The sequence below is a fragment of the Notamacropus eugenii genome, chromosome 3 (genome assembly GCF_028372415.1).
Source record: "Notamacropus eugenii isolate mMacEug1 chromosome 3, mMacEug1.pri_v2, whole genome shotgun sequence".
Taxonomy (NCBI): domain Eukaryota; kingdom Metazoa; phylum Chordata; class Mammalia; order Diprotodontia; family Macropodidae; genus Notamacropus; species Notamacropus eugenii.
Window position 1 is genome coordinate 287750219 of NC_092874.1, and position 25932 is coordinate 287776150.

Sequence of the window (25932 nt, forward strand, 5' to 3'; positions counted from 1 at the left end):
GGTCCTCAAGGGTGGCCCAAATAAAAGTTTGGATGCAGTCAGAGGGCCTTGTCAGTCTAAGGCAAAATGAAAGTCTCTTTTTTTCAGATCCATCTGACTGCCTTGTTGCCTTGCTAAAGACGACCTTTTAGCAAATAATGAGAAGAAGCAGAATGATAACAGACTTTTTTTTTATTTTCTAGCATTTATTGCTAGACTAATTTAATAACAAAGACAGCTGTGAATTGTCAGACTCTGTCACTGTAAACCATACCAATTCAAGATCATCATTCCTGTCTGTTTATTTCATGGAAGGGGGAGGATTACAGGGCCCAGAGGCAGACTAGAAATCCAGCTGAGGAAGACATTTGACTCCATCAGCAGATCTGGTTAGGGTATCAGTAAGAATATTAAGTTTGCTGGGGGGGGGGGGGGGGGGGGGGGCGGGGAGGGCGCGGTTTGCGAGATTTGGTAGGGAGGGTGGATAACTGGGCTTTGAATTCCAGCCTTTCCTGGTTGTGGCTCAATTCACCTTAGAAACAATTGGTCCCTTCCCTGGGACAGGTCTGGCTCAGCAGAAACAGGCATCTATGGAGCAGCACATGAATTTCCATATGGGACTCCACCATGAAAAAAGATCTGCTGCTTGTTCCAGGGTCTCTGGATGCTGGTTGCATTTCGTTTCATTACAAAAACATACATCTCATTGTGCTGAGGTTTTTATTGCAAGATCAATGTTATGGGATAGGCATTCGAAGCCAGACTTGACCCTACATCTCAGGCAGCTAAACTGTGCACTCTGCCCACCTGCAGGTCTGTCTGGGGGTCTGAGGACGGTGGCCCTGCAAATGCATTTGTTTACAGAATGGTCATGTGAGAATGCGAGGCACTTGAAGCTTATTAGGTGAAGTACAAAAATAGAGTATATTAATAGGAAACATTTAGTGTTTATGAAATTGTAAATCTAGGCTACTGCCACACTTAGAAAGAGGCTAGGAACTAGGGGGAGAGAGAGTTGACTTCATTTAAAAATAAAGCGAACAGTGCATTTTTTTTCCCTCAACCTTCATTCAGAACTGCATGATGCAAACAAGGAAAACGACTTTGCTCTAAAGTACCTAAAATATTTTAAACTCAGCAGAAATGAGACATCATCCACTGTTCTTAACTATTGGCCTTTGTTGGTCTCACAGCACCAAGGCTGGGATGAAACATTCTGCCGGTGATTGTCAGAATTCAGAAACTTCCTGGCAGTGAAAAACCCCGAGAAGCCCCATGGAGAGGGTTCCCCGGCACCATCACCACCAGCAAACGTGAGCTTATGCTTCAGACTCGGCCCCTGTATTTTCATTTGGGTTTCCTTCTTCACTATCTGGCTGGTCATTCAGTAACACAAACTTTCCATCATTGGTCAGTGGCATGGAGAGCATCAGCTGAGCCAGCGCTTCTGGGTCCTGCAGTGGGGGGTTCACAAACATAAACATAGCAAGGCAGGGTGCACAGGAAAATAGCGGTGGACTTAGCACTTCACCTCTCTAGACCTCAGCCAAGTGACACTGGACAGATGGCCTCTGAGGTCTCTTCTAGGACCTGTACCTAACTGTGGGTGTCCCCAGGGTTCTGTCCTGGGCCCACTTCTCTACACCTTCTTAGTGATTTCATCAACTCCCAGAAATCCTATGGAGCACACAACTCCTAGGCCTAGGTCAATCCCTGGTCTTTTCCCTACAGTATCAACTGGTCCTATCAATTCTCTTTCCCTCTAAACCCACCCCCCTTTTTACGTTTCCCATTTGTGTAAAGGGCGTCATTCTACTAGTCTCCCAAATGACCAGACTTTCATCTCTCATCCCACATAACCAAACATTTGCCAAGGCTTATTGACTCCACCTCCCAAACATCTCTCCTGTAGGCCCCATTCTAAATCCGGTCTGCATGGTCTCTCACCTGGACTGCGATAATAGATCTTGCCTCAAATTTCTTCCCTCTCCAGTCTATTCTCTACACAGTAGCCAGAGCAACACTCCCAAGGCCCTAGCCTCACCATGGCCTTCCCCTGCTCATAAAACTCAAAGGTCTCTAGAATAATGAGGCACAAACTCCTTTGGTCCCTGCTGCCCCTTCCCAGTTACTCTCCTGCATGCATTTTAATGGCAGCTGAACCACATAGCCACCATTCCATTCCCTCTTTGGGAGCCTGGGGATAGATGTTCTGTCCCTGTGCTTGGGATGTCCTCCCTCCTCATTTCTGCATCTCAGAATCTCTGACGCTCTTGCACACTCAGCTTGGGCCCTCCTAGATGAGGCCCTTCCTTACCCCTCCAGTGGTTAGTGCCTTCTCCCAATGACTGCGTTTGATTTATTTTTTTTACATTCCTGTTGTATTCACTGGTGGACTCTAAACTCTGTGAGGGAAGGAATGGTTTAGTTTTTGTCTTCATATCTCCAGCACCTGGCATATGGTAAGCTCCATATAAATGCTTATTGGCCAACTGGTTCCATTTGTAAATCTGTGATCTAAATTTTGCCCTTCCTTCATGGGCCACAGCATGTCCTATCTCTTCCACTGGACTCTTCTAACTCTCCCTAACTTTTTGTCTTCTGTGAATCCCTTTAATTAACACTTAGTCCATACCACATAATGAATAAAGTGAGCTTTCTCTTCATATTTCTTATAGGACTTATTTGGGTACATTACCCCTGCTTCTGGCCTGTGTATACTTCCCTCCATTATATTGCTGATTCCTGAGGAAATGTTCCATTTTTGTATTCTTAGGTGATTAGTAAATGCTTTGTTGAACCATGAATGAATGAATGATGTAGCACCTGAAGTGGCTCAGGAGTTCAGGCATGTCATTCATTATAGCCCCAACCAAGTGTAGAGGTGACATCTCATTGTGTGATGCACAGCCTATACCAGTGATATCTTACAGATTTTGTGTGTGTGTGTCCTCAGTGCTGATACTGGGCAATATGAGACAAAACCCTTTCCTTCCCTTTACCATACCCCCACCAAAATCAGCCATGCTGTTTTCATTTTATTCACTGGAGCTAATTTGGATCTTGTTGCAAGCATACTTTAGAAGAATGCTTGTTTGGATAATAATAAATTACGACTTGATAGCCTCTTACCTTCTGAGCCTCAATAATTTCTTTCCCCAAGCTAATAGCATAACAGATCTGTAGGAAAAAGAAGATTAGAGGTTTGAGAGAGTCCAGTGGAAAGCACATTTAATTTTAGGAAAGCATATCATTTTCCTTGATTTACAGAGTAGGGAATGTGAGTGGAGGGCCCTGGGATTGGAAGCCTTCAGTGAAGGAAATTAGTACTGTGGTAATGGGAACTGGGTGGCGCAGTGGATAAAATGCCTGACGTGGAGTCAGGAAGACCTGAGTTCAAATGACACACACTAACTGTGTGACTCTGGGTGAGTCACACTCTGTTTGCCTCAGTTTCCTCCTCTATAAAATGAACTGGAGAAGGAAATGGCAAACCCCTTCAGTATCTTTGCCAAAGAAACCCAAAATGGGATCATGAAGAGTCAGACACAAGTAAACAAAATGAAAGCAACAGGAATGAACCGACCCCAGCTTTGTGCCTGTGGGCAGCCTTTTCTCTTAGGTAAAGGAAGAGCTGAAAGGTTTGGGAAGAACCCTAGAGAATGATTCATACCCTTCCATAATAGCTCATTTTCCTCTGGTCTAAAGAGTGTAAAGAACAAAGAGCTTGGAACCCTTGGCTCCAGATTTGAATTGCCATCCTGCAGCTTACTTCCTCTGTGTTCTTAAGCCTGTGACTTTTAACTCTCTGGGCCTCAGTTTCCTCAAATGTAAAACCACTTCTAGAAGGCCTCTGAGGCCCCTTCTAGCTCTAGGATGCTAGGACCCGAAGTCACTCTTGGGCCTCGGTTTCCTTATCTGTAAAATGAAGGGGGCTGGACTAGATGACCAGCTCAGGACCCAAGATCATATGACTTCCTAGTGGATGGTTCATCTTCCCACCTGACAAACAGATCTTCTGACTGCTCCTTCATGCACAGGGCAAGCTGGGAGTTGTTAATAAATTGATTTTGCAATAATCCGAGCCACCCCAAACTCTAGACTGTTGATAAACAAAGACTTCAAAAACCACCCTGTTAGAGGCTATCTTCCTTACTCACTTTCCCCCACAAGTCGACTCCAGCCCTCTTTGCCTTACCCACTCCTTTAAGATTTGTAAAGTTTAGCAGGCACAGTGCATGGCACGTGCTGTTTTTTTCAGTTGTATGCAACTCTTCATGATCCTATTTGAGGTTTTCATGGCAAAGATACTAGAATGGTTTGCTGTTTCCTGCTGCAGCTCATTGTGCAGATGAGGAAACAGAAGCAAACAGGGTTAAACAATTTACTAGTGAGTGTCTGAGGCTGGATTGGAACTCAGATCTTCCTGACTGGCATATAGTAAGTACCTAATGCTTCTGTCTTCCCTTTAAATTCTGATTCAAATGCCATCTCATTCAGGAGTCCCATCCTGATCTATCACCTTGTTTGGTTATACAGCTGGCCGCCTTGGATCCAGTAGTTTTTAACTCTATAATACTCATCACTTGCCTGTACTGATGTCACAACCAGATCACTGTGAGCATGAGTGCCCTGTGTCTCACATAAATTCTGCATCTTCCCCAGTACCTAGGACAGTGGTCTGCACATGACTGGGGCTTAAGAAATGCTTCTGGAACTAAGGGTGAGGTAAAACCCTACAGCTCACAATAGTAATGGTGATGGTGATAGCTAGCGTTTCTAGCTTTAAGACTGCAAAGTACTTTACTGATATGCATCCATTTATTCGTATTAATTCATCATTCCTATTAATCTCACAATCATGGGAGGTGTTACTATTAGCCCATTTTACTGTGGAGAAACCTGAGGCTTAGTGGTTTGCCCAGGGTCACACAGCTAGTGTCAAAGGCCATATTTAAATTCAGCTCTTCCTGACTGAAGATCCTGCTACCACCAGCACCATCACACAAGCTAGCTGACTCAAATAAAATACTTATGAAGTAAATGAAAATCTAATTGGGATATGTCCATTTAATATGAGATAGGAACTGCTCCTGTGCTTTCTTCGGTACAAGGAACTTCTAGATGAGAAAACTCCCTTTACCAATGCAGGGTGGCACTTCCTCTAGTCCTGAGTACTGAAAAGTTAAATTTCATTCCCAGGGTCCCACAGCCAGTATGTGTCAGAGGCAGAACCTGGAACCCAGGTCTTTCTTATTTTGTATTCTCTCCATGATCACCACACTGATAAGTTATGTTTGTGCAGTCCTTTTGACTTTTTTTTTTTAAACAAATTGAACAGGTTCTTTGGTAAGTTTAGAGCCTTGGCCCTTAAGTTATTATTTTTATAAATACCACCTGCCTCACAGGGTTCTGAGGAAAACCCTGTAAAAATGGTAACTACTGTTAGGATGTATTTTAAAAAAAAGTTGCACTAGAACTGGTTTAAAAGTAGCCAGTAATAATGTGGGAATTAGACTTTGCCCCAGGTCTCTGAATGAAGGACAAACAGAGACAATGTAGGAGGCAGCACACAAAGCCTGCCCATAGCACTCCCAAGGGCTATCCAAACCAGATTAAAATGTAATTGGAAAAGGGGTGGATAGAGCACCAGTCCTGAGTTCAAGTTCAGCCTCAGACACTTACTATCTGAGCAGGTGTCTGGGCAAGTCACTGAACACCAACAGCTTACCCCAAAAAATGCAATTGGGAAATGTTTAACAAAATAAATCAAAACAGAATATGATACAGATAATGTTGATTTGTGGTGTTCATGGATTCCTTTCTATTTGAATTCAACACTACTAGTCTGGCCATGGAGTCAGGAAGACTTGGCTTCACATTTTGCCTCTAATATATACTAGCTTTGTAACTCTGGGAAAGTCACTTCCTCAATCAGTGTCCCAGGGAACTAGAAAACCATAAAGTTGGCAATCTGCATCTGTAGAGGGAATTTCCTCAATGGGAGTTCCCTACACCATTGAAATCATTGGTCCAGATGAAAAAAAAGGGGTAGAAGTAGGGGTTCTTTTTAAGGACATGTTTGGTGGGGGATGCCAAACCTCTCCATTTGGGACATGAAAGGTTTGAGTCAAGAACCCAAAATAAAAGAATCCTTAAAGACAGTAATGGGGGTCTTTTTTTCTCCATGAGATAGGGGGTATAGAAGTTATGTATAACTGCTTGCCTTCTCAAGGAGGTGAGAGGGGAAGAATGGAGAGAACTTGAAACTCAAAATAAAAAAAAGAACGTTAAAAATTGTTTTTGTATGTAATTTAAAAAATAAAATTAAAAAAAAAGTTCTCCACAGGGGAAAAAAGAAGTTAGGATAGAATTAAAATGGAAAGCCATCACAACCTTTTCTCCCTCTGTGTTGCTCTCAAACACATATGTGCTCAGGGATTCTTCTCCATCTGACTCAGGAACATGCACGACGAAGCCAACTAATCTCTTATTTTCTTGATGGGCCGCGAACTGTGTGACGCTGGTGAGTTCGAACTGAAAACACATAGAAGAGACTGGATTTCACGGAACTTAACACATCAAACAAAAAAGACAAAGCCTATCTCAACTGAGATAGGCGATGACCAGGAACATTGGAGGTAAGAATGCACTCAGAATACTTACACTGGCCCTTGTCACTTGGGTTTGAGGGTCGATCAGCCTAGAATATGAAAAGCACATGGCAGGAAAGGCAGTGAGAAAGTTATGTTCTCAGAAAAGCTCATGGCTCTAGGACTGGGGCTCTTAACTGTTTTTGGTGTCACGGATCCTGTAGACCCATTCCCCGAATGATGTGGTGCTTACATGCCTCAAATAAAATGACTAGAACTGCGGAGAAAACCAGTGATAATGAAACACAACTATCAAGATAGTTTTTTAAAAGTCAGGTTGACAGATCCCAGGTAGGAGCCCCTTTTTTTGTAGTGGAAAATTGAGATTGGCAACCAGAGAGGTGCCCATCACTTGGAAAATAAAGCATGGCATAGGAATGGAATGGAAGTGATGGTCTTAGGGAAACCTGGGAAGACTTGCACGAACAGATGCATGAAAATAATTGACATAATAACAATACTGCAAAAATAAACAGCTTTGGAAGATTTAAGAACTCTGATCAATGTAATCACCAACTATGATTCAGGAGACCCAATGATCATAAATGCCAACCCACCCCAGACAGAGAGGTGGGAGACTCAGGATGAAGAATGGGATCTAATTTCCAGACATGGACACTGAGGGACTTTGTTTTCTTGACTCTGACCATTTGTTACAAGGGTTTTGTTTTTCTTTTTTAAATCAATGGCAGAGAAGATGAGAGGGAGAGAAAATAGATTTTTATTAATTAAAAAAGTTATAAAAGAGCATGGTTAAGCCTGTGACCCCCAACATACATTTTCTAAGTATCTATTGTGTTAAGTGGTACCATGTTAAAGCCTTGTTGACGGGTTTCAGTTGTGTCCAACTCTCTGTAACCCCATTTGGGGTTTTCCTGGTAGAGATACTGGAGTGGTTTGCCATTTCCTTCTCCAGCTCATTTGACAGATGAAGAAACTGAGGCGAATAAGGTTAAGTGACTTGTCCAGGGTTACAGCTAGTGAGTATCTGAGACCAGATTTGAACTCAGGAAGGTAAAGTCTTCCTAAGTCTAGGCCTGGCACTTTATCCACTGAGTTGACTAGCTGCTCCAAGTTTGGAACATTTATAAAGTTCCAGCTCCTTATTATTATAATCTACTTTATTATAAAATTACATGGAACCTAACTCACATAAGCCAATTAGATTGGTCTAGACAGAACTGATTGCCTGGGTTGAAGCTACATGTGTGGCTTCCTTTACCAGGACTGGAAGCCAGGGATGGCAATAAGTCAGAAGCAGATGTCTTCTTGTAACCTTTCTGTGTGTGTCCAACGTGGTGGTGTCATTCTACCCATAAGCCCCAGAGCTAGATGAGAAGTGGGTGTGACCCTGGTTCTGTCTCTTGACATCCAAAACCAGACTGATGGCACAACCATACCTCAGAGTTTTGCTGGTGACCATCAAATGAGATTCTGTCATGCGGAAGATGTTATGGATTGCACGGGCAGCCAACACTTGTCTCATGGCTTCAAAAATCACCTCGCTAGTGCTGTCAGTTTTGACGGCCATGGATCCTAAAAATCGAACTATGAACATCTGCTGCAACAGTGAATCTGTAAAGGGAAAGACATTTTTTACTCAAGGTTATGTGAGCTTTGTGCTGGTGGCCCAAGTGACCTTTTAAATGTCACTCTTTGGGTAACAGATGTTTTCCTCTGGTAGACATTTCTTCAGACATGTTAGCAGGCATGAGGATCCTACAGTTTCAGCTTCCTTCCCCTGGAACGCTTTCCAATTTCCCTCACCCCTGTTATTACAGGCCCCAAGCTGTCTACAGGCCTAAGATTCCCCTGGGGACATATAAGCCTCTCCCTCTGGCCAAATACCAGCATGGTATCACTTTTCATTTACTTGTGAACTGGGTACAAAATTCATTAGCCAAATAGCAAAACCAGAAAGACATCCCTTCCTTCTGTGGAAAATAAAGCAGTTGGACCAGAAGATTTCTAAGAATTCTTCCAGCTCTGACATTCAGGTTCTAAGTTCCTTCCAGACTAGTTCAAAGTCTCTTCCAGTTCTAGAAATGTTTAAGGTTCATTGTTTCACTTTTTGTATTTGTGTCCCAGCCCTTAGCGTGGGGCCTGGTACTTAATAGAGCTCAAAACGTTTGTTGACTGGTTGAATTAGCACGCTGCCTGGTTTTTAGCAGGCACTTGGCCGGTTTTCATCCTTCATGTTCTAAGAGGACCAAGATGACCTCATGATGATGGGGTCAAGGTACAGTATATCCTCCTGCAGCCAATCAGACCCATATGAGCTTGGAAGACTGTATGGGCACAAAGAGTCCAGGTCAGCGCTTAATAAATGATTGAATGAATGACTCAAATTCATGATGAAATGATAATGATAACAACGATGATGGTGATGATGCTAAGCTAACAGCCAACATTTAGACAGGGTTTGCTATGAGCCAGGCACTGGGCTAATTAGGATTACTACTGTTCAATTATTATCACATTCGATCCCCACAATAAAGCATGAGAGGTGGGTGCTATTATTGTCCTCATTTTATGGATCAAGAAACTGAGGTTAAGTGACTTGTTCAGAATCGCATGTGTAGTAAGTGTCTGAGACCAGATTTGAACTCAGGTCCTCCTAACTCTAGGCCCGGGGCTCTATCCACTGCATCATCCAGCAGCCTGGGGTTGAATTCCATCTCTGACACTAGATGGTGACCTTACTAAAGACACAGCCTTTCCCAAATCCTTAGTTTCCCCATCTGTAAACTGGGCATAATAGTACCTTTACCACTTATACTACAGGGATATGATTAGGAAGGAAGTGCTTTCTAAGCCTTAAAGTACCAATAGGAATTACTAACTTGAATTATTTGATTTATCTGTATGGAGGAATTTTAAGCAGATTTGTGAATGCCACTAATAAACTAAGGGTAAAGAAACAAATGTTTTTAGTGGTCAACAGAAAGAGGAAGAGGACCCTGATGAACACATCTGTGGATAACTGGTTCCAGTTTCTAGGTGCTAGCTCCTACTGATATGTTTGCTCCCTAGGGCTCTGCCTATTTCAAATGGGTCAACCTGCCTCACCCTAACCAGCCATCTCCCTGAAAAGCCCCCAGACACATGGGATCTTCACACTAGAAGGGACCTCAGATGTCATTTAGTGCAAGCCCTCTTTTGACAGATGAGGAAATGAAGGCCCAGACTTGCTAGAAGTCTCCTAGTTACTGGTGGCAGAAATGGAATTAGATTCTTCCGCCCTCCTGGCCCAGATTTCTTCCCCAGACATCACAAGATCCACTGATGATGAGACCAAACATCTCTAGTTTCTCCATAATTTTAAAGAGTCACCTCCCACCGCCCTTTCCCCCATTTTCCTCCAAACCCAAGTTGAAGTGATGTGTTCGAATTCACACAATATAGCCCAGTCAGAATTTGAGCCCAGGTCTTCTAGCTCCAAATACTTAGCTCTTTCTGCTAAGCCACACTCCATACTGCCCCTCATGAACATCTAGTAATCACCCTTACATCATGAAAAACTGAGGCTTTGGGAGCTCTGGTTGACACATTTAAGAAATATTTCAATCACCTTTAAACATCATCTTTGCATTAAACTGAGGACAGATTGTGTGTTCGTCCTTTGTTGCCAAAGAAGACCATGCCATCAGAGAAACAATGACATGACTTGCACTTGACTTTGTTTTGAATGAGGGAGGGCTGTGCAGGTCACCAGCCTCACTTCTCCTCCAGAGCCATCTGAATCCAGTGACTAGATATTCATCAAGATGACTGGAGATGACCCAGGATGAGGCAATTGGGGTTAAGTGACTTGCTCAAGGTCACACAGCTAGTGAGTGTCAAGTTTCTGAGGTGAGATTTGAACTCAGGTCCTCCTAACTCCTGCACTGGTGCTCTACCCACTGTACCACCTAGCTGCCCCAAGGAGGACAGATTGAGAAGCTCTGTGAAGGCAGAGACCACATGTCCTGCCTGGAGTCACTGTCCTTTCCCAAGTACCCTACCACACAATGCCCCCATACGCAGCTGACATGTGGGCTATCCCAGAGACAGTCTATAGCAAGGATCTGTCTGATTTCCCATGTTCACTATCTGCCGGGAGAGGCTTCAAGGACATATAATCACACCTCAAACCCAGGTTACTTTGCACCCAAAGTCACCAAACCAGGTACTGACCCTCCTCATTGGGCTGCTTCTCATCTGCAGATTCACCAAATGGATTTGTACGCCTGGCAGGGAGGAAAGGAAAAAGCAGAGTTATACAGTTAGTAACAAGAATGGCTAGCATTTGTGTAGTACTTTAGGTTTGCAGAGCACTTTACAAATACCTAGGAAGTAGGTGCTGCTGTTATCCTCAGTTTAGAGATGAGGTGATAGAGCAGACAGGGTTAAGTGACTTACCCAGGGTCACACAGCTAGAAAGTGTCTAAGGCTGGATTTTTTTAAAACATGCATTTATTAAACACTTACTAAATGCTTGGCACTGTGATTGCTTTACAGATACCTCATTTTATTCTCACAACAACCCTGGGAGGTGGGCACTATTACGATCCTTATTTTACAGATAGGGAAACACAGAGATAAGTGACTTGCCCAGGGTCTGAGTGAGTGTCTGAGGCTAGATTTGAACTCAAGTATTCCTGACTCCAAGTCTAGGGCTCTGTTCACTGCACCACCCAGCAGCCTTAGAAGGAGGCTGGCCAGAAAGAGGTTGAAAGGTATATTGTCGACATCACCCTCCCACTTCCATACTCCCTCTCCCCAGTTGAAATCCATTCTTCTCTCCTTCTCCCTGCACCCTGCATCGTTGCCCACAAAGTCAGTCTCACTCCCTACCTGCCACTTCGATTCTGATCCAGGAATTCAGTAGCTGGAAGGACGATATCAAATTGAATAGGTGTTCCAGGTACGATTAACTGATCAGCATCAGGGACTTTAGCTGATGTGTTAGGCACCACCTTGTCATTCTCTAAACCCGAATGCTTCCGGTTCTGGCTGGGGTACAAAAAAGAAGAAAACAAATCAAACACATTCCACTGGGGAACCACAGGTGAAAAAGCATGTATGTCCAAAGTACCAAATACAGAATATCTGAATAAAATGATCAAACCATGACCAGATCAGGTTTCCTAAAATATCTAAACTATCTGGCTCAGTAAGACTCAATAGCTCCCCAGTGCCTACTGAGAATTCCAGCACCACCCCTATCTATAGTCATTGTCTGAAAAACTAACTTTTGAGACATGGCAGGCACCTCTGCAGGTGCTGCTGCCCCCACCCTCTCAGCAGCCAAAGCTACCGAAAGACTTGGAAAGGAAACTTCTCACCACCCAAGTCCTGGGAACTGTCAGAAACAGTTTGGTTTTATTAGTGGAAATGATGTTAGTATGGTTTTATTGGTGGAAATGATACTAAAGATGACACATTCCTGTCTGCTAGATGGCACAGTAGATAGAGCTCTGGGGCTGGAATCAGGAAGACCTGAGTTCAAATCTGACCTCAGACACTAGTAAGTGTCTGTGTGACCCTGGGCAAGTCACTTACCCATATCTGCTTCAACTTCCTTCCCTTTAAAATGGAGCTACTGATTGCTCTGATCTTGTAGAGGCATTGTGAGGATGAAGTGAGATAGTAATTGTAAAGCACTCTGCAAACCTTGAAGCACTATATAAATGCTAGATAGCATTATTCGTTTATCGAGTCATATATATACACTCACAGACACACACGCATATGACAGACCACTTCAGGATTTTTGTTAATAAAACCCCAAATGACTTGGATATGACTGAAAAATGACTGAACAACAAAATCAGTCAATCATTCTGTCTGTCTCATCCATCCATCCATCCATCCATCCATCCATCCATCCATCCATCCATCCATCCATCCATCTATCTATCTATCTATCTATCTATCTATCTATCTATCTATCTATCTATCTATCTATCTATCTATCTATCTATCTATCTATCTTTCCATCCATCCATCCATCCATCCATCCATCCATCCATCCATCCACCTATCCATCCATCCATCCATCCATCCACCTATCCATCCATCCATCCATCCATCCATCTATCTATCTATCTATCTATCTATCTATCTATCTATCTATCTATCTATCTATCTATCTATCTATCTATCTATCTATCTATCTTTCCATCCATCCATCCATCCATCCATCCATCCATCCATCTACCTATCTATCTATCTATCTATCTATCTATCTATCTATCTATCTATCTATCTATCTATCTATCTATCTATCTTTCCATCCATCCATCCATCCATCCATCCATCCATCCACCTATCCATCTATCTACCTACCTATCTATCTATCTATCTATCTATCATCTATCTATCTATCTATCTATCTATCTATCATCTATCTATCTATCTTTCCATCTATCCATCCATCCATCCATCCATCCATCCATCCATCATGCTACTAAAGTGCATACATTTCCTTATTACAGTTTTTGCTTTTCCCATGGCATCAGTGGTTCCCAGATTGTGACTCACAGAGTTACTGCAAGGGGTCCTTGAATCCATGTGTGAATGCATAAACAAGCAAAAACTAAGTCTGTACACTGAAGAAAGAATGTAGTTTACACACCTCTGCATGGTTCTAATTCATTCATATAAGGAGACTTTTTGGTAATGCATGCAACACAAATTAATTTAATTGCATTGTTGAATCATGAGACATTTTTGTAATCACGTGTTTTCTCCATTAGTGGACACTAATCAGCCACCTGGAAAGGGCCTTCATACTTGAAAACTAATGATGCCAATGACGATGATGACAATAGCGCTTATATATAGTACCTAATGTGTGGCAGGTACTGTGCTAAGGGCTTTCACCAATATGATCTCATCTGATCCTCACAGCAACTCTGGGAGGCAGGTGCTACTTTTACCTCATTTTTCAGTTGAAGAAACCAAGTCATACAGAAGTTAAGTGACTTGCCCAGGGTCACATAGCTAGTGTCGGAGGCCAGATTTAACTCAAATTTCCTGATTCCAGGTCCAGCACATTACCCGTCACTGCACCACTTGGCTGCTTGGTAACATAGTAATCAGTAGGTATTTATTAAGCACCTACTGTGTACTAGGCACTGTGCTAGTTTTGGGGGATGTAAAGACAAAAATAAAAACAGTTCCTCTTCTCTAGGATGGTGAATTACCTTGAGCGTGAGGGTTCCTGTTTTTTTCCAAAGCTTGTGATTGGCGTCACTGCCTGAAGGGCTGTCTGATTCAATTTGATGGCCACGGCCTGGAAGGGATCAATCAATCAATCTAGCGATCAATCAAAAAGCATATATTAAATGTCCATGTGCCAGGCACTGAGAGATACAAAGAAAAACGTCCCTGCCCTCAAGGAGCTAATCTAGCTGGGGAAAACAACACATACCCATATGGACAGCTAGGTGGCAGGCCTGGAGTCAGGAACATCTGAGTTCAAATGCTGCCTCAGATGCTTACTAGCTGTGTGATCCTGGGCCAGGTCTCTGGGCCTCAGTTTTCTCATCTGTAAAATGAGGTTGACATAACACCGACCTCATAGGACTCTTGTGAGAGTCAAATGTGCTTTGTAAACCTTGAAGGGCTCTCTGTGTTAGGTATCAAACAGCTACAGCTGTTACAATGTAACAAATAAGGGCTCTTGTTATTACATACACGACTGATATAAGATGGTTTGGGGGAGAATCTGGTGGATCAGGACACCCTTCCTAGACAAGGTGGCACTAGAGATGAGACTAGAATGAAAACTGAGGATGCTGAGAGATGGTGGAGAGGAGAGAGAACATTCCTGGCATTGGACATGACCAGTGCAAATACATAGAGGTGGGAAACAGTATCCTGGATGAGGATCGTCAAGAGGGCAGTTTTGTTTGACCTCAATGGTGATGTGTATTAAGGCTGTTGAGGTAGGTTGGGGCCAGATGGTGAAGGGTTTTTAACGTCCAAAGAGGGGTTTATATTTATCTTAGAGGCAATAGGAAGCCAATGACCCTTACTAATCATGATCAGACTTGAGTTGTAGGAAAATCATTTTGGCAGCTATGTGGAGGGGGAGAGACTTGAGGCCAGGAGGTTACTGCAGTATTCCAGGAGGGAGATGGAACACAACCATAAACTCAGCCCTGGGAGAGCCTGGGCTCTGAACCTTCAAGAAAATGAGCTGACGATCAATCAAAGTTTTTTAAGTGCCTACTATGTGCCAGGCATTGTGCTAAGCTAAGTGCACATACCTCCCACCTGGGCTTACCTCAGGGTTGTCAGTCAGGTAGATCTGCCTAGAGATGTTGTTGATGGCACATATCCACTGCAAAGGACAAGGAAACAGTGAATTTCAGAATCGATCTTCCCACTGGGGGAAGTGACTCAAAGGGGCAAAAGGTTTTATTTACCTCCTCATTTTCCTTTTTGCTTTCAGCTTGAAGGGTGATCCCCCTAAAATAAAAAATATTCAAAGATGCGTTTTTCCAGACCTATTTAACTCAATTCTCCCCTGTGGGCTCTAGCTGGTATGAGAGATAGTACAGGTGCTATATTTAAAGACAAGAGATCTGGGTTCATATCCCACTTCATTCATTCATTCTTTCAATTCATTCATTCATTCCTTCAATTCCTTCTGTCCTTCATTTATCTGACAAGCACTTGTTGAGTACCTAAGACTCAAACAAAACAATTCCAGATTTCAGGGAACCTCCTGTGCTTAACCACAGTCACATGGATAAGGAAGCATCGAAGGCACGATTTGACCCTCATTACGCTGCCTCTTTCTACTGTATCATGATGCCTTCTGCCTCCCTGATTTTATAGACAAAACATGTAGTGACTTGCCCACCGTCACATGGGCAGTAAGTGGGCAAGTTGTTTCCTCATCTGTGAAATGGGGATAATAACAGAATCTACTCCTCCTCTCCCAGCTTTGAGAATCAAATAAGATTTTTATAAAGTGCTTTACAAACTTCAAAGTACAGTGTAAGTGTTAGGTTATTATTATTGTTAAGCAAAGTAGGAAACAGAAAGTGACTGGTCCAAAGTGACACAAGGCAGAGACCTTCTGACTCCTCCTCATGAGACTCCCTCACCCCCTTGGCTCCCATCTCATGCCTTTTGAGTCCAAACTCTGATCTCAGGTGGGAAAATTGCTAAAAGAGCAACTGACATTTGAGGATAGAAGGGAAAGTCACTGTTAGCAGAGAAGCTGTCCCCATTCATTCCCCTTCCCGTCCTGCTCCTTAAATGAGCCAGAGGCCACCTCCCACTCCTTCCTTCCCCAAATCTCATTCCCCAACCCAAGCAATGTGCAAGCGTAAGGAGTGGGTGCGATCCTGGGGCTGCTTATTGGGCTGAGTATGCAGCATTTGACTTTTCTTTGGGTCACCAGAGGCCATCTAACCCAACCCCATCCTTCTGCAGATGAGAAAAGTGAGACCCAGGAAGGGGAAGAGCATTGCCCAAGTTCACCCAAGGGAGAAGCATCAGAGTAGGGAACACTGACTCCAGAGGCTATGGTCTTTCCATCATACCTCCTGGGCCACACTATTTCAATCACACAGTGGGCAAAGTGACAAGATTCCCCAACTCTAACATCAGAGGATTTGGGTTCAAATCCTGCTTTTGATACTTTATGCCTGTGTGACTTTGGACAAGTTATTTAACCTTGGTTTGCCTCTGTTTCCTCATCTGTAAAGTGGAGATCATAATAACACTATGATTATTTTCATTTTTTACAGATGAGGAAACTGAGGCTTCTCCAGCATCCCACAACTAAAGGACTCACTTAATTTCAGTTAGAGATCAGTAAAAATAAAAATGAAATGTTTCCCTCCAAGTTCAGGGACCCCTTGAAATATACACAGAGGCCCCAGGTTAAGAATCCCTAATCTAATTAGAAGGAACCCCTAATCTAATTAGGAGATGAGAATAGAGAAATGGGAAGGGGGGCAGGCAACAAGGGAATGAGGTTTATTACTATTACAAATCTGAGTTACCAGGGGAATAACTTGTTTCTTTTGCAGTGCATCTAATTTAAATGTATTTCCTCTTCTGGGCCCTGGGAACAGTAATGTGATAATGAATGCCCTGGAGGAACCCTTTAAAATAAGGAGAGAGCTTCAAGGACCAGGTAATAAAGGCAGTCTAGAGGGCGCTCCGAGGTCTACACGACACTTTGGTCGGATCAGGACCACAAACGGTATAAAGGCCCATTTCAAAGATAGGAAACTGGGGCTCAGATTGAAGATGAAGATATTAAGGAATAAACAGCTCCTTTAATTGGAGTGTTTCAGCCTGGAGACTCCCAATGAGGCTGTCAGGTAGATGCTTCACTGAGGTTACGTGATAAGTATGAACTACAATCAAATTAATAAACGGCTGACATTTCTGTGGTGCTTTAAGGGGTCCAAAGAACTTTACCTGCGTTATCTCATTTGAGTCTCATAACACCCTGTGAGGAAGGAGCTGCAAGTAGTACTGACCCCATTTACAGATGAGGAAACTGAGATGCAGAGGGATTATCACTGTTGTTCCTAATAGCGGGCATTTCTCTGAACTGAACATCTACCAAGCATTTCACATAGATTACCTACATCACGTGAATTTTGTAACGACCTTTGAAGGTAGAGATGCTACTGCTTATCACTCTCATTTTATAGCTGATCACCCCAGGTCACCGGCCCAGGGTCACTCAGCTAGGAAGTACCGATGGCATAAATTAACGTTCTCTAAACTACATTTTTATTCATGTTGCTAAACATCTCCCAATTACATTTTAATTTTGTTCAGGTCTCTAGCTGGCAATGAGTTTGAGACTGCTTGTGTAGACTATGAGAAACAATTTCAGCTCATGGCTGACAAAATAGTTCTTTTCACGTCTTAAGCCATGTTTGCTACCTTGTATATATAAGCACAAGAAGCAGCCGGCTATGACAGACAGACAGCTGATTTTAGAGGCAGGAAGACCTGAGTCCAAGTCTGGCCTCTGACATGTCCTGGCTGTGTGACCCTGGCCAAGTCACTTTACACCCTAGTGTTCTAGGCAGCCTTCTAAGAATACAATTTGCAAAGAAGGTGGTGATCTGCATTGATGAAGAAATTTTTCTCATTGGGAGTTCACCATACCAAGTAAATCCCAATCTAGTTTAAATATAGATAAATATATTTATATATGTATATAGACATGTGTGTATATATCCTGGGGTTTTCTTGGCAGAGACATTGGTTGGCTATTTCCTTCTTCAGTTCATTTCACAGATGAAGAAACTGAGGCAAACAGGGTAAAGTGACTTGCCCAGGGTCACACAGATAGTAAGTGTCTGAGGGATTTGAACTCAGGTCCCCCTGAGTTCAATATATATTTTAAAAATATATAATATTTATATATTCAATATGTATTCAATATTTTAAATACATATTTCTATACATAATATATATATACACAGGATAAGTATATTTATAGTACGTATGTGCACATATCATATATACACACATCTCTATTTATATACATGTACATATATAACATATATATACACAAACACATATACTATATACCCACATATATTGGATATGCATACATACACACAAATCACACGATCTTTCTTTTGCAGTCAGGAGCAAAGTCCTCCTTAAATAGCCTCTCTAAAGGAGGCTCCCATCTGGGACATTTTTGTTTGTTTAAAATTAACAGAATGAAGACCCTCTCCAAAGGTCAATAACACCCATGGACAGAGACTCCTCTGTGGTCAGAGATCTACCAAGCCCTAGGAAGTCCACCAAGATGGACTGAGTCCTGACACTGCCCTCCCAGGGAGACCCTGGAGCCATACGGTTTTCCAGTGGGGGTCGTGATCTGGAAACAGTAGCGCCGGTCCTCGCAGTCCACGGCCATGACAGAGCAGTTGTCCAGGTCCTGGATCAAACCACCAGCAACTGCACCCCGAGGCTGACACATGAGGTTCCCCCCTTGAGTGAAGAAGTAGAGCCTCTCCCACGTGGTGGTGACCAGGCCAGTTTTGCTGCAGGAAATAACCAAGTTTGAAAAGACCCTTTAGTAACAAAAAGGAGGATAATGTGGACTACAGACATTTATAATGGTTTAGAACTGGCAAGACACTTTCTCCAAGTTATAGGTGTTTTCAACCCCATTTTAGAGATGAGGCAACTGAGGCTTGAAGTTAAGTGACCTACCCAGGGTCACACAGCTAGTAAATATCAGAAAGGGGTTGGACCCCAGTTCTCTTCTGATTCTAAGTTCATTATTCTACCAATCAATTTTAAAAATCAATCAAATATTTATTAAGCACCTACTATGTGCCAAGCACTGTGTGGGGGCTAGGGATCAGGGCCTCTCCCCTCATGAAACCTTATGGCCTTGAATTGGCAAGTGTCATACCATTAAAAACACAGGTTTGGGCCAAAAAACATCCGGTGGTGTTTATTAGGAAGCCTCCAGTGGGCAGTGGGACTGCATGAGATACAACAGATGTCCACTGAGGGATGATCTAAACCAGGGGGTCTTAGTGAGGGATTTGAACTCTGATCCACCTGAGTTCAATATATATTTTAAAAATATATAATATTTATATATTCAATAAATATTCAATGAATATTTATATATTCAATATATATATAATTTATATATTCAATAATTTATATATTACATATATATATATATATATATATATATATATATATATATATATATATATATGGGGCCTGTGGATCCCCAAGGGTGTCGTGTACAGATTCCAGGAAGTCTGTGAACTTAGGTGGGAAAAAGTTATATATTTATTTTGATGGAATTAATTTCCTTTGCAATTCTCTGAATTTTATTTTCTACATTAAAAAAAAAAAAACAAAAAACCTTTCTTCTGAGAGTGGGTCCAGCAGCTTTACCAGGCTGCAAAAGGGTCCAGGATACAAAGAAATGAAAACCGCCTCCTCTAAATCACTTTCTTGGCAAATATTTTTTTAGGAGGGGAGAGCACCAAGAAATATGCTTCCCCCATCCCTTACTTACGTTAGTCAGCTTGTGGCAATAATGATCCGTTAAGAGCCAGCAATTCATTCCAGGCTCTGAGATCTATGACTAGAAGGGACATGAGGGGTCTGGACTAGAAGACAAGACTCTAAACCCCCATGTTATAGATGAGAAAACTGAGGACCCCAGATGATGTTCCTCAGGTTACACAGTAGTGAGTGGCAGATTCAGAAGTTGTCTCTGAATAGTCTCATGGGCTTTATAAATAAACACTACCTGACTTTTTTGAACTGAATTTGGAATTTTATTGGTGTAACACTGGAAATCAAAGGGGACAGGCTCCTTAAGGGGAGGGGCTCTTTGATTCTCTATAGCCTCAGCATCCAGCATAGTGTCTGCCACATAGTAGGTGGTTAATAACTTGTTGACTGCTTTTTTAAAAAACTGATTGGTAGAATCTGGAACCAGTTTGAATCTGGCTCCAATTCTAGCCCACTTTCCACTGTCTCATGCTGGTTTCCCATACTGATCTCTAAGGATGCCCTATTTTAATCTTCCTTTAATAATCAATCTGCTTGCTGTCCTGGTCTTGCTTTGAAATGCAGCAACTTTTTCCTCCCTCAGGAGCTGGAGACCCAGGGATAAGGCTGAGATCCACTTACAACCTGTATGACATTGGCCAAGTTCATTAACCTCTCTGGGCCTCAGTTTCACCCTCTGTAAAATCAGGGGATTGACCAGATGACCTCTCAGTTCCTTTCTGGTTCTACAACCATGATCCTACCTGTGTGATATTGGTTAAATCACTCCCTCTCTCTGGGTCTCAGTTTCCCCTTCTGTAAAATCAGGAGGTTGGGTGGGTCACATAGCCTCTGAGATCCCTTCTACCTATGAAATTATGAAAGACACTCATCCAAATGAGATGAGTCAGATCTTTGCTGGGTGATGGTGTTGGTGGTTACGGCTGGGGTGAGATCATGCCCTGCCATGTACAAAGGGAGGTCTCGAGGATTTCTTGTGATAAAACAGATAGTCTACTCTGGGAGTGTTCTCAGTGCTCATCCCCAGCACTCCCATGGGCACTAAGGCATGTGGAGAGGGGGGAAGGCCATGTCAGCTCCTCACTTTCTGAGATTGAGGTAACCGGCCTTCTGGATGAGGTTCCTGTTGATGGCTGGTGCAGCGACGTCGAAATCTGGAGTGTAAACGGATTCATCCACAGAGAGCAGCTCCTGCTGGGACAGCCGCATCTTTTCCACCTCAGCCTCTGATTCCTCCTGTATGCTTAAGACAGAAGGTTAGAATGTCACCATTGGAATGCAATGCAAACTCTGGGAGGGAAGGTCCTCCTCCACCTCTATGGTCATATTTCCAGCACCCCAGTCAATCAATCAACAAACGTTTAAAAAATTAAATTATATTTTTTAACTGACAAGTATGTGTTTTCTCTCTCTCCTACCTCCTTCTTGTCCTCCCTGCCCTCACTCAATCAAGAAGGAAAAAAAGGAAAAAGAAAACAAGATCCTTATAACAAAAGTGCTTAGTCACATTGGCCACATCCAAAAACGTATGTCTTGGTTTGCATCTTGAATCTGTCACCTCTGTCAGAAGATGCTCAGCACACTTTATCATCAGCCCTCTGGCATGCTAACAAGCATTTATTAAGCACCTCCTGCGTGTTGGGTATTAGCAAAGCAAAGATATAAACCAAATTTTTAGATTTAAAGTCAGAGTTCCTGTGTTAGAATCCCATGACCCTGGGTATGTTACTTCCCTTTTGACCACAGGTCCCTCATCTGTAAAATAGAGGAGTCCTGAATACAAGATTCAGTGGTCTCTACTATCCCTTCCACTTCCACATTTATGATCCTATGACTCTTACTTATGGAGGAAGGTTAAATAGGAAGGCTACTGCAGTGAAGAGAAGAGAGGACACTGTTCAACCTTGGGAAAGGAGGAAATTCTCTTTTATCTTCCTCTAAAATTCCCAGGGGTCAAGTAATGAAATAAAAAAGCAGGAGATGGGAATCAGGTTATAGGAACAGCTCTCTGAGGAACCAACCAGTGGGACATGCATCTCTCCTTGGTGCTGACTCTTGGGAAAATCAGTGGAGGCAATTTTAGAAAAGATCAAAGATTTTCACAAGCACCAGGAATTCTGTGGTTTCATTTTCTAAGATCACACCCTCACCCCTAGTGTTTGTGCTAAAAGTTTGGCACTCATTTTCTTTTTTTTTTTAATTTTTTTAAATTTAATTTTATTATTATTATTTTTTTAATGTTTTATAATCACTGCCATAAAATTAAGGTTTTATTCCCCCCCACATCTACCCCCCACTACCCCGCTCCCTCCCCATGCCAGCATACAATTCTGTATAGGTTCTACATATACTTTCCTATTGAGTACGTTTTCACTATAGTCATGCTATGTAGTCGAACTAAAATAAATGGAAATCATATAACAAATCAAAACATAATACACAAAAACGCACACACACAAACATGATCTGCTACATTCTGTGAATGACTTCCATATTTCTTTCTCTGAGTGTGGAAGGCATTTTGCCTTAGAAAACTATTGGGATTTTTTTTTAATAAGTTCTTGCGTTATTACAAAATTCCAAGTCTACCAGAAAAAACTGGCCCTCATTTTCTTAAGATTTATTCTTTACTTTTAAACCTCACCCACCCTCCTAACTTATAGGAAGATGGGAGGCTATATCTGGAGCTAGAAGGGAAAATATAGGATGAATCTAATCCCCTTATTTTATAACTCAGGAAAGTGAGGATCAGAGGCAAATGACTTGTCCAAGGTCACACAGGTAGTAAGTCCAAGAATAATATATTTAGAGCTAGAAGGGACCTTAGAAGCTAAATCCAACCTCTTTGTTTTACAGAGGAGGAAACGGAGACTCAGAAAGCAATGACTAGTCTAAGGACCCACAGTTACAGTCAGGGGCAGGACTTAAACCCTGATCTTCCAGATTCCAAGACTGACTCTTACTAATAGTCCCTCTTGAATTTCACTCTAAATAACTGATGTCATTCTTATAACTTAGCCAGGCTAGTCCTCAGATGCCAGGCATTCTATTGGGCTATGTCTGAAGCTTTCCAGTATGGTCTTCATTGCCAGAGCTTGCACCCAGCTGGCCTACCCTTTAAGAGTGCAGGGTTGCCCCTATACCCAGATGAGGCAAACAGCAGGCCTCTTGGTAATATTCTTACAGTGCATTGACATGAGGGTGATAGAAAGTGGAAGGAGTTGGAGAAAGATGAGGAGGAAGAGGAGGAAAGGAGGAGTAAACAGCTTTCTGTAGTGTAAATGGCATCAAAGCCAATTTTGCAGTGGGAAAATAATCTTGGTAGACATGTTAGAGCCATCTGCTAGACTGGACCATAGGCTGTTCAATAAATGAACTGTCTATTCCGAGTCTCTTTTATCTGTTAGAAGTCAGCTTCAAAGGTTGGCTTCCTACGGGTGGTAGGTGGGCAATCGCCTCTCTAGTAGCCATCTTTAGGAGAGCTTCCATCAAAGGAACTGACCAAGAATGAGTTCTTTTGATGCCTTACTCCGTATCTATTTCAAACTCAAATTGTGCTCAAAGCAACCCTTAGTTCATCTGAAAGATTGAAAACTGACAAAAGGCTAGTTCGAGATTAAAAGTCAGTGAGCTCTAGGGGAAAAAACTAGACTAAGGGTTGTTTTTCGAAAACCTTTTAACTCTTTCAAATAGTTATAATGTGCAGGGCTACGTAATCTGTGGGAACTTAAAGATTCTGCAAGCCTTCATTTCTTTCTCAATTGGAAGAATTAAGTAAAAATATCCAGAACTTTGAAGGGGCAAGAGTTAAGTGCAGATGACCTTGCTTCTTCTACTGTCTGGACTATTTATAGGAGACAGCCAAGACTTATTAACCTGAGGATTTCATTGGAATAGGGAACTCCCAGGTGAGAAAACTCTCTACCAATGAAGATTGGTACCTTTTTTTTTCCCCGCAGCATCTAGTCTTAGACACTTCTAGAGTACTCAGATGTGAAATGACTTTCCCAGGGCCACAAAGTCCAGTATGTGTCAGTGTTGGCACTAAAGTATTCTTGGTTCTGAAACCAGCTCTCTATCTCGATGAGGAGGACGGCAGGAAAAACCCAAAATTTTCCTCTTTTTCCCGTGTGTGTTTAGCATCATCACTTTGTTGTCTAGGATGCTGTACCCGGGGCTGATTCAGTCACAGAGGCAACATCCTTTCCACAACAATTTACCAAAGAAAAGAATTCTGATCCCAGGGTTGTGTTACCTTTGAACCATGGTTCTGGTGGTAGATAAAAAGTTGTCCATCCTTTTGGAAAACATCTCGGCTCCTTTCTTAAAAAAGTTTATCTGAAAAGTATAATAAAGGTATTCCAATAATGAATAATAAAGGGTAATAAAGGTATTCTGATATTTATCTAGGAAGTTGCGGTCACTGGCATCACTCAGTCAACAAGCCTGGGACATAGCTACTATTAACATCCCTATTTGACTAATGAATTGCAATATCTTCACCACCTTTTACCTTGTATACAATCATACTCATGTATATCATCGCCCTTATTAGATTAAAAGTCTCCTCAAGGGCAAGGACCATGTTTTATTTGAGAGTATTCAATATATTGCTAAGAAATACAGAAAGTTAACTTTTTCAGACTAATGGAAGTTCTTACATGCTCTTTTATAGGACCACATATGTTGTTTTCGGTCATGTCCAACTCTTATAATCCCATTTCGGATTTTCTTGGCAAAGATACTGGAGTATCTTCCATTTCCTCCATTTTACTGAGGCCAACAGGGTTAAGTGACTTGCCCAGGGTCATACAGCTAGTAAGTGTCTGAAGCTGGATTTGAACCCAGGTCTTCCTGACTCCAGGTCTGGTGCTTTTTCTTCTGTGCCACCTAGCTGCCCCAAGACCATGTATACTATATGAATATATACAGATTACAAACTAGAACTTCTTCAAAGAAAGACAACCAACATGGCAGAAGGGCTCTGAGTCCTTACAGTATGGAGATTGGTAGAAGGAATTGGAGACAGTAATCAATATGTTGGAAGGGCTCTGAGTCCTTACCATGTGAAGATTGGTAGAAGTAATTGGTGATGCTTATCCAGGAGAAGGGAAAACCATAGGATCAAGATGTAGGGATGGAAGAACCCTAAAGGTGATTGCATCCAACTTTCTGAGAGGCAGATTTAGGCTGGAGTGTAGGAAAAATTTCCTAACAATCAGAGCTGTCCAAAATAGAATGGGTCACCTTAGGTGAGATGGGGTTCTCCTTCATGGACAGGGATGGGATGACCACTAAATGGGTCTAGTCTAGTGTAGAAGGGACTTTTGGGTAGGCATGAATTGGACTATTTATGGACACTGGGGCCCTTTCCACTCTGAGATTCTAGGATTCTTTTTTCTTCAGTCGCAGATGGTCACTTGGTCAGGCACTCATTCAACAACAAAGTCAAGATAGAAGTTTTATCACTAGGGGGAAATCCATTTTGGTTAGAGCAAGAGAGTGGATGCCTGAGAGAGGCCTAAGTCACTGGCACCCCATTCAAAATTAAACGTGGCTTTGAGGCAGTTTGGTGCAGTAGGAAGAATGTTCGACTTGGAGGGCCTGGGGTTTGAATCTCCCCACTCTGTTGCTTCCTACCTGTGTGATTTGGAAAAGTCACTTTACTTGCCCTCTCTAGGTCTCAGTTTTTCCATTTGTAGGATTGGTTTGCCTTCTAAGGTCCCTCCTGACCCTAAATCTGTGCTCCAGTATTAACAGGCAGGGCAAATACTACCAGCAAGCTAGTGGTCATATTCTTACTGGCCAACAATGTGGGAAGTTCAGTTCAGTTTAGGTGCCTGCTACATGCCTGGTACTGTGGATACAAAGACCAATCCTTAATGAGAATTCATTAAAAGGGGCTTATGGGATGAACAAAGAAGGAATTCACTTCAAGAGTAGAGCACTATAATTGAATTATTCAATGTTATCCCTCCACCACAATTCCCATTTTCTATCATCCTAGAACTTTAAATTTTTTTAAAAGACTGCTCATATTACTTATATTATTAAAAGAGGGTTCATATTATTTAAAAAAGAGAGCTTATATTATTAAAGAGGGCTCATTATTTCATTAGCAGAGTGTTGTGCCTGCATGGTTCATTAGCATGCCATGAGTAATACATAAGGTTAATACAAGGGCATTCTTAGTCTCTACAGAAGGCACTATTAGGTCACCATAAAAATGGAAATACAGCTTACAATATCTCTAGGCCCTGAT

General features: G+C 42.3%; 1 protein-coding gene across 1 annotated transcript in view; it reads right to left on the reverse strand.

Annotated features, from left to right (window-relative positions):
* Positions 1-1027: 1027 nt before the first annotated feature.
* APPL2 (adaptor protein, phosphotyrosine interacting with PH domain and leucine zipper 2) overlaps positions 1028-25932 on the reverse strand; it is a 76227-nt gene continuing 51322 nt past the window's right edge. Inside the window, exons 9-21 of the mRNA XM_072655809.1 lie at positions 23926-24008; positions 20755-20913; positions 18476-18664; positions 15050-15092; positions 14908-14964; positions 13823-13911; positions 11469-11627; positions 10809-10861; positions 8033-8207; positions 6646-6682; positions 6376-6516; positions 3112-3159; positions 1028-1433 (exon numbers count right to left, since the gene is read on the reverse strand). Coding sequence (XP_072511910.1) covers positions 1299-1433; positions 3112-3159; positions 6376-6516; positions 6646-6682; positions 8033-8207; positions 10809-10861; positions 11469-11627; positions 13823-13911; positions 14908-14964; positions 15050-15092; positions 18476-18664; positions 20755-20913; positions 23926-24008 — 1368 coding nt within the window. The 3' untranslated portion in view covers positions 1028-1298. The remainder of the gene's footprint in view (positions 1434-3111; positions 3160-6375; positions 6517-6645; positions 6683-8032; positions 8208-10808; positions 10862-11468; positions 11628-13822; positions 13912-14907; positions 14965-15049; positions 15093-18475; positions 18665-20754; positions 20914-23925; positions 24009-25932) is intronic.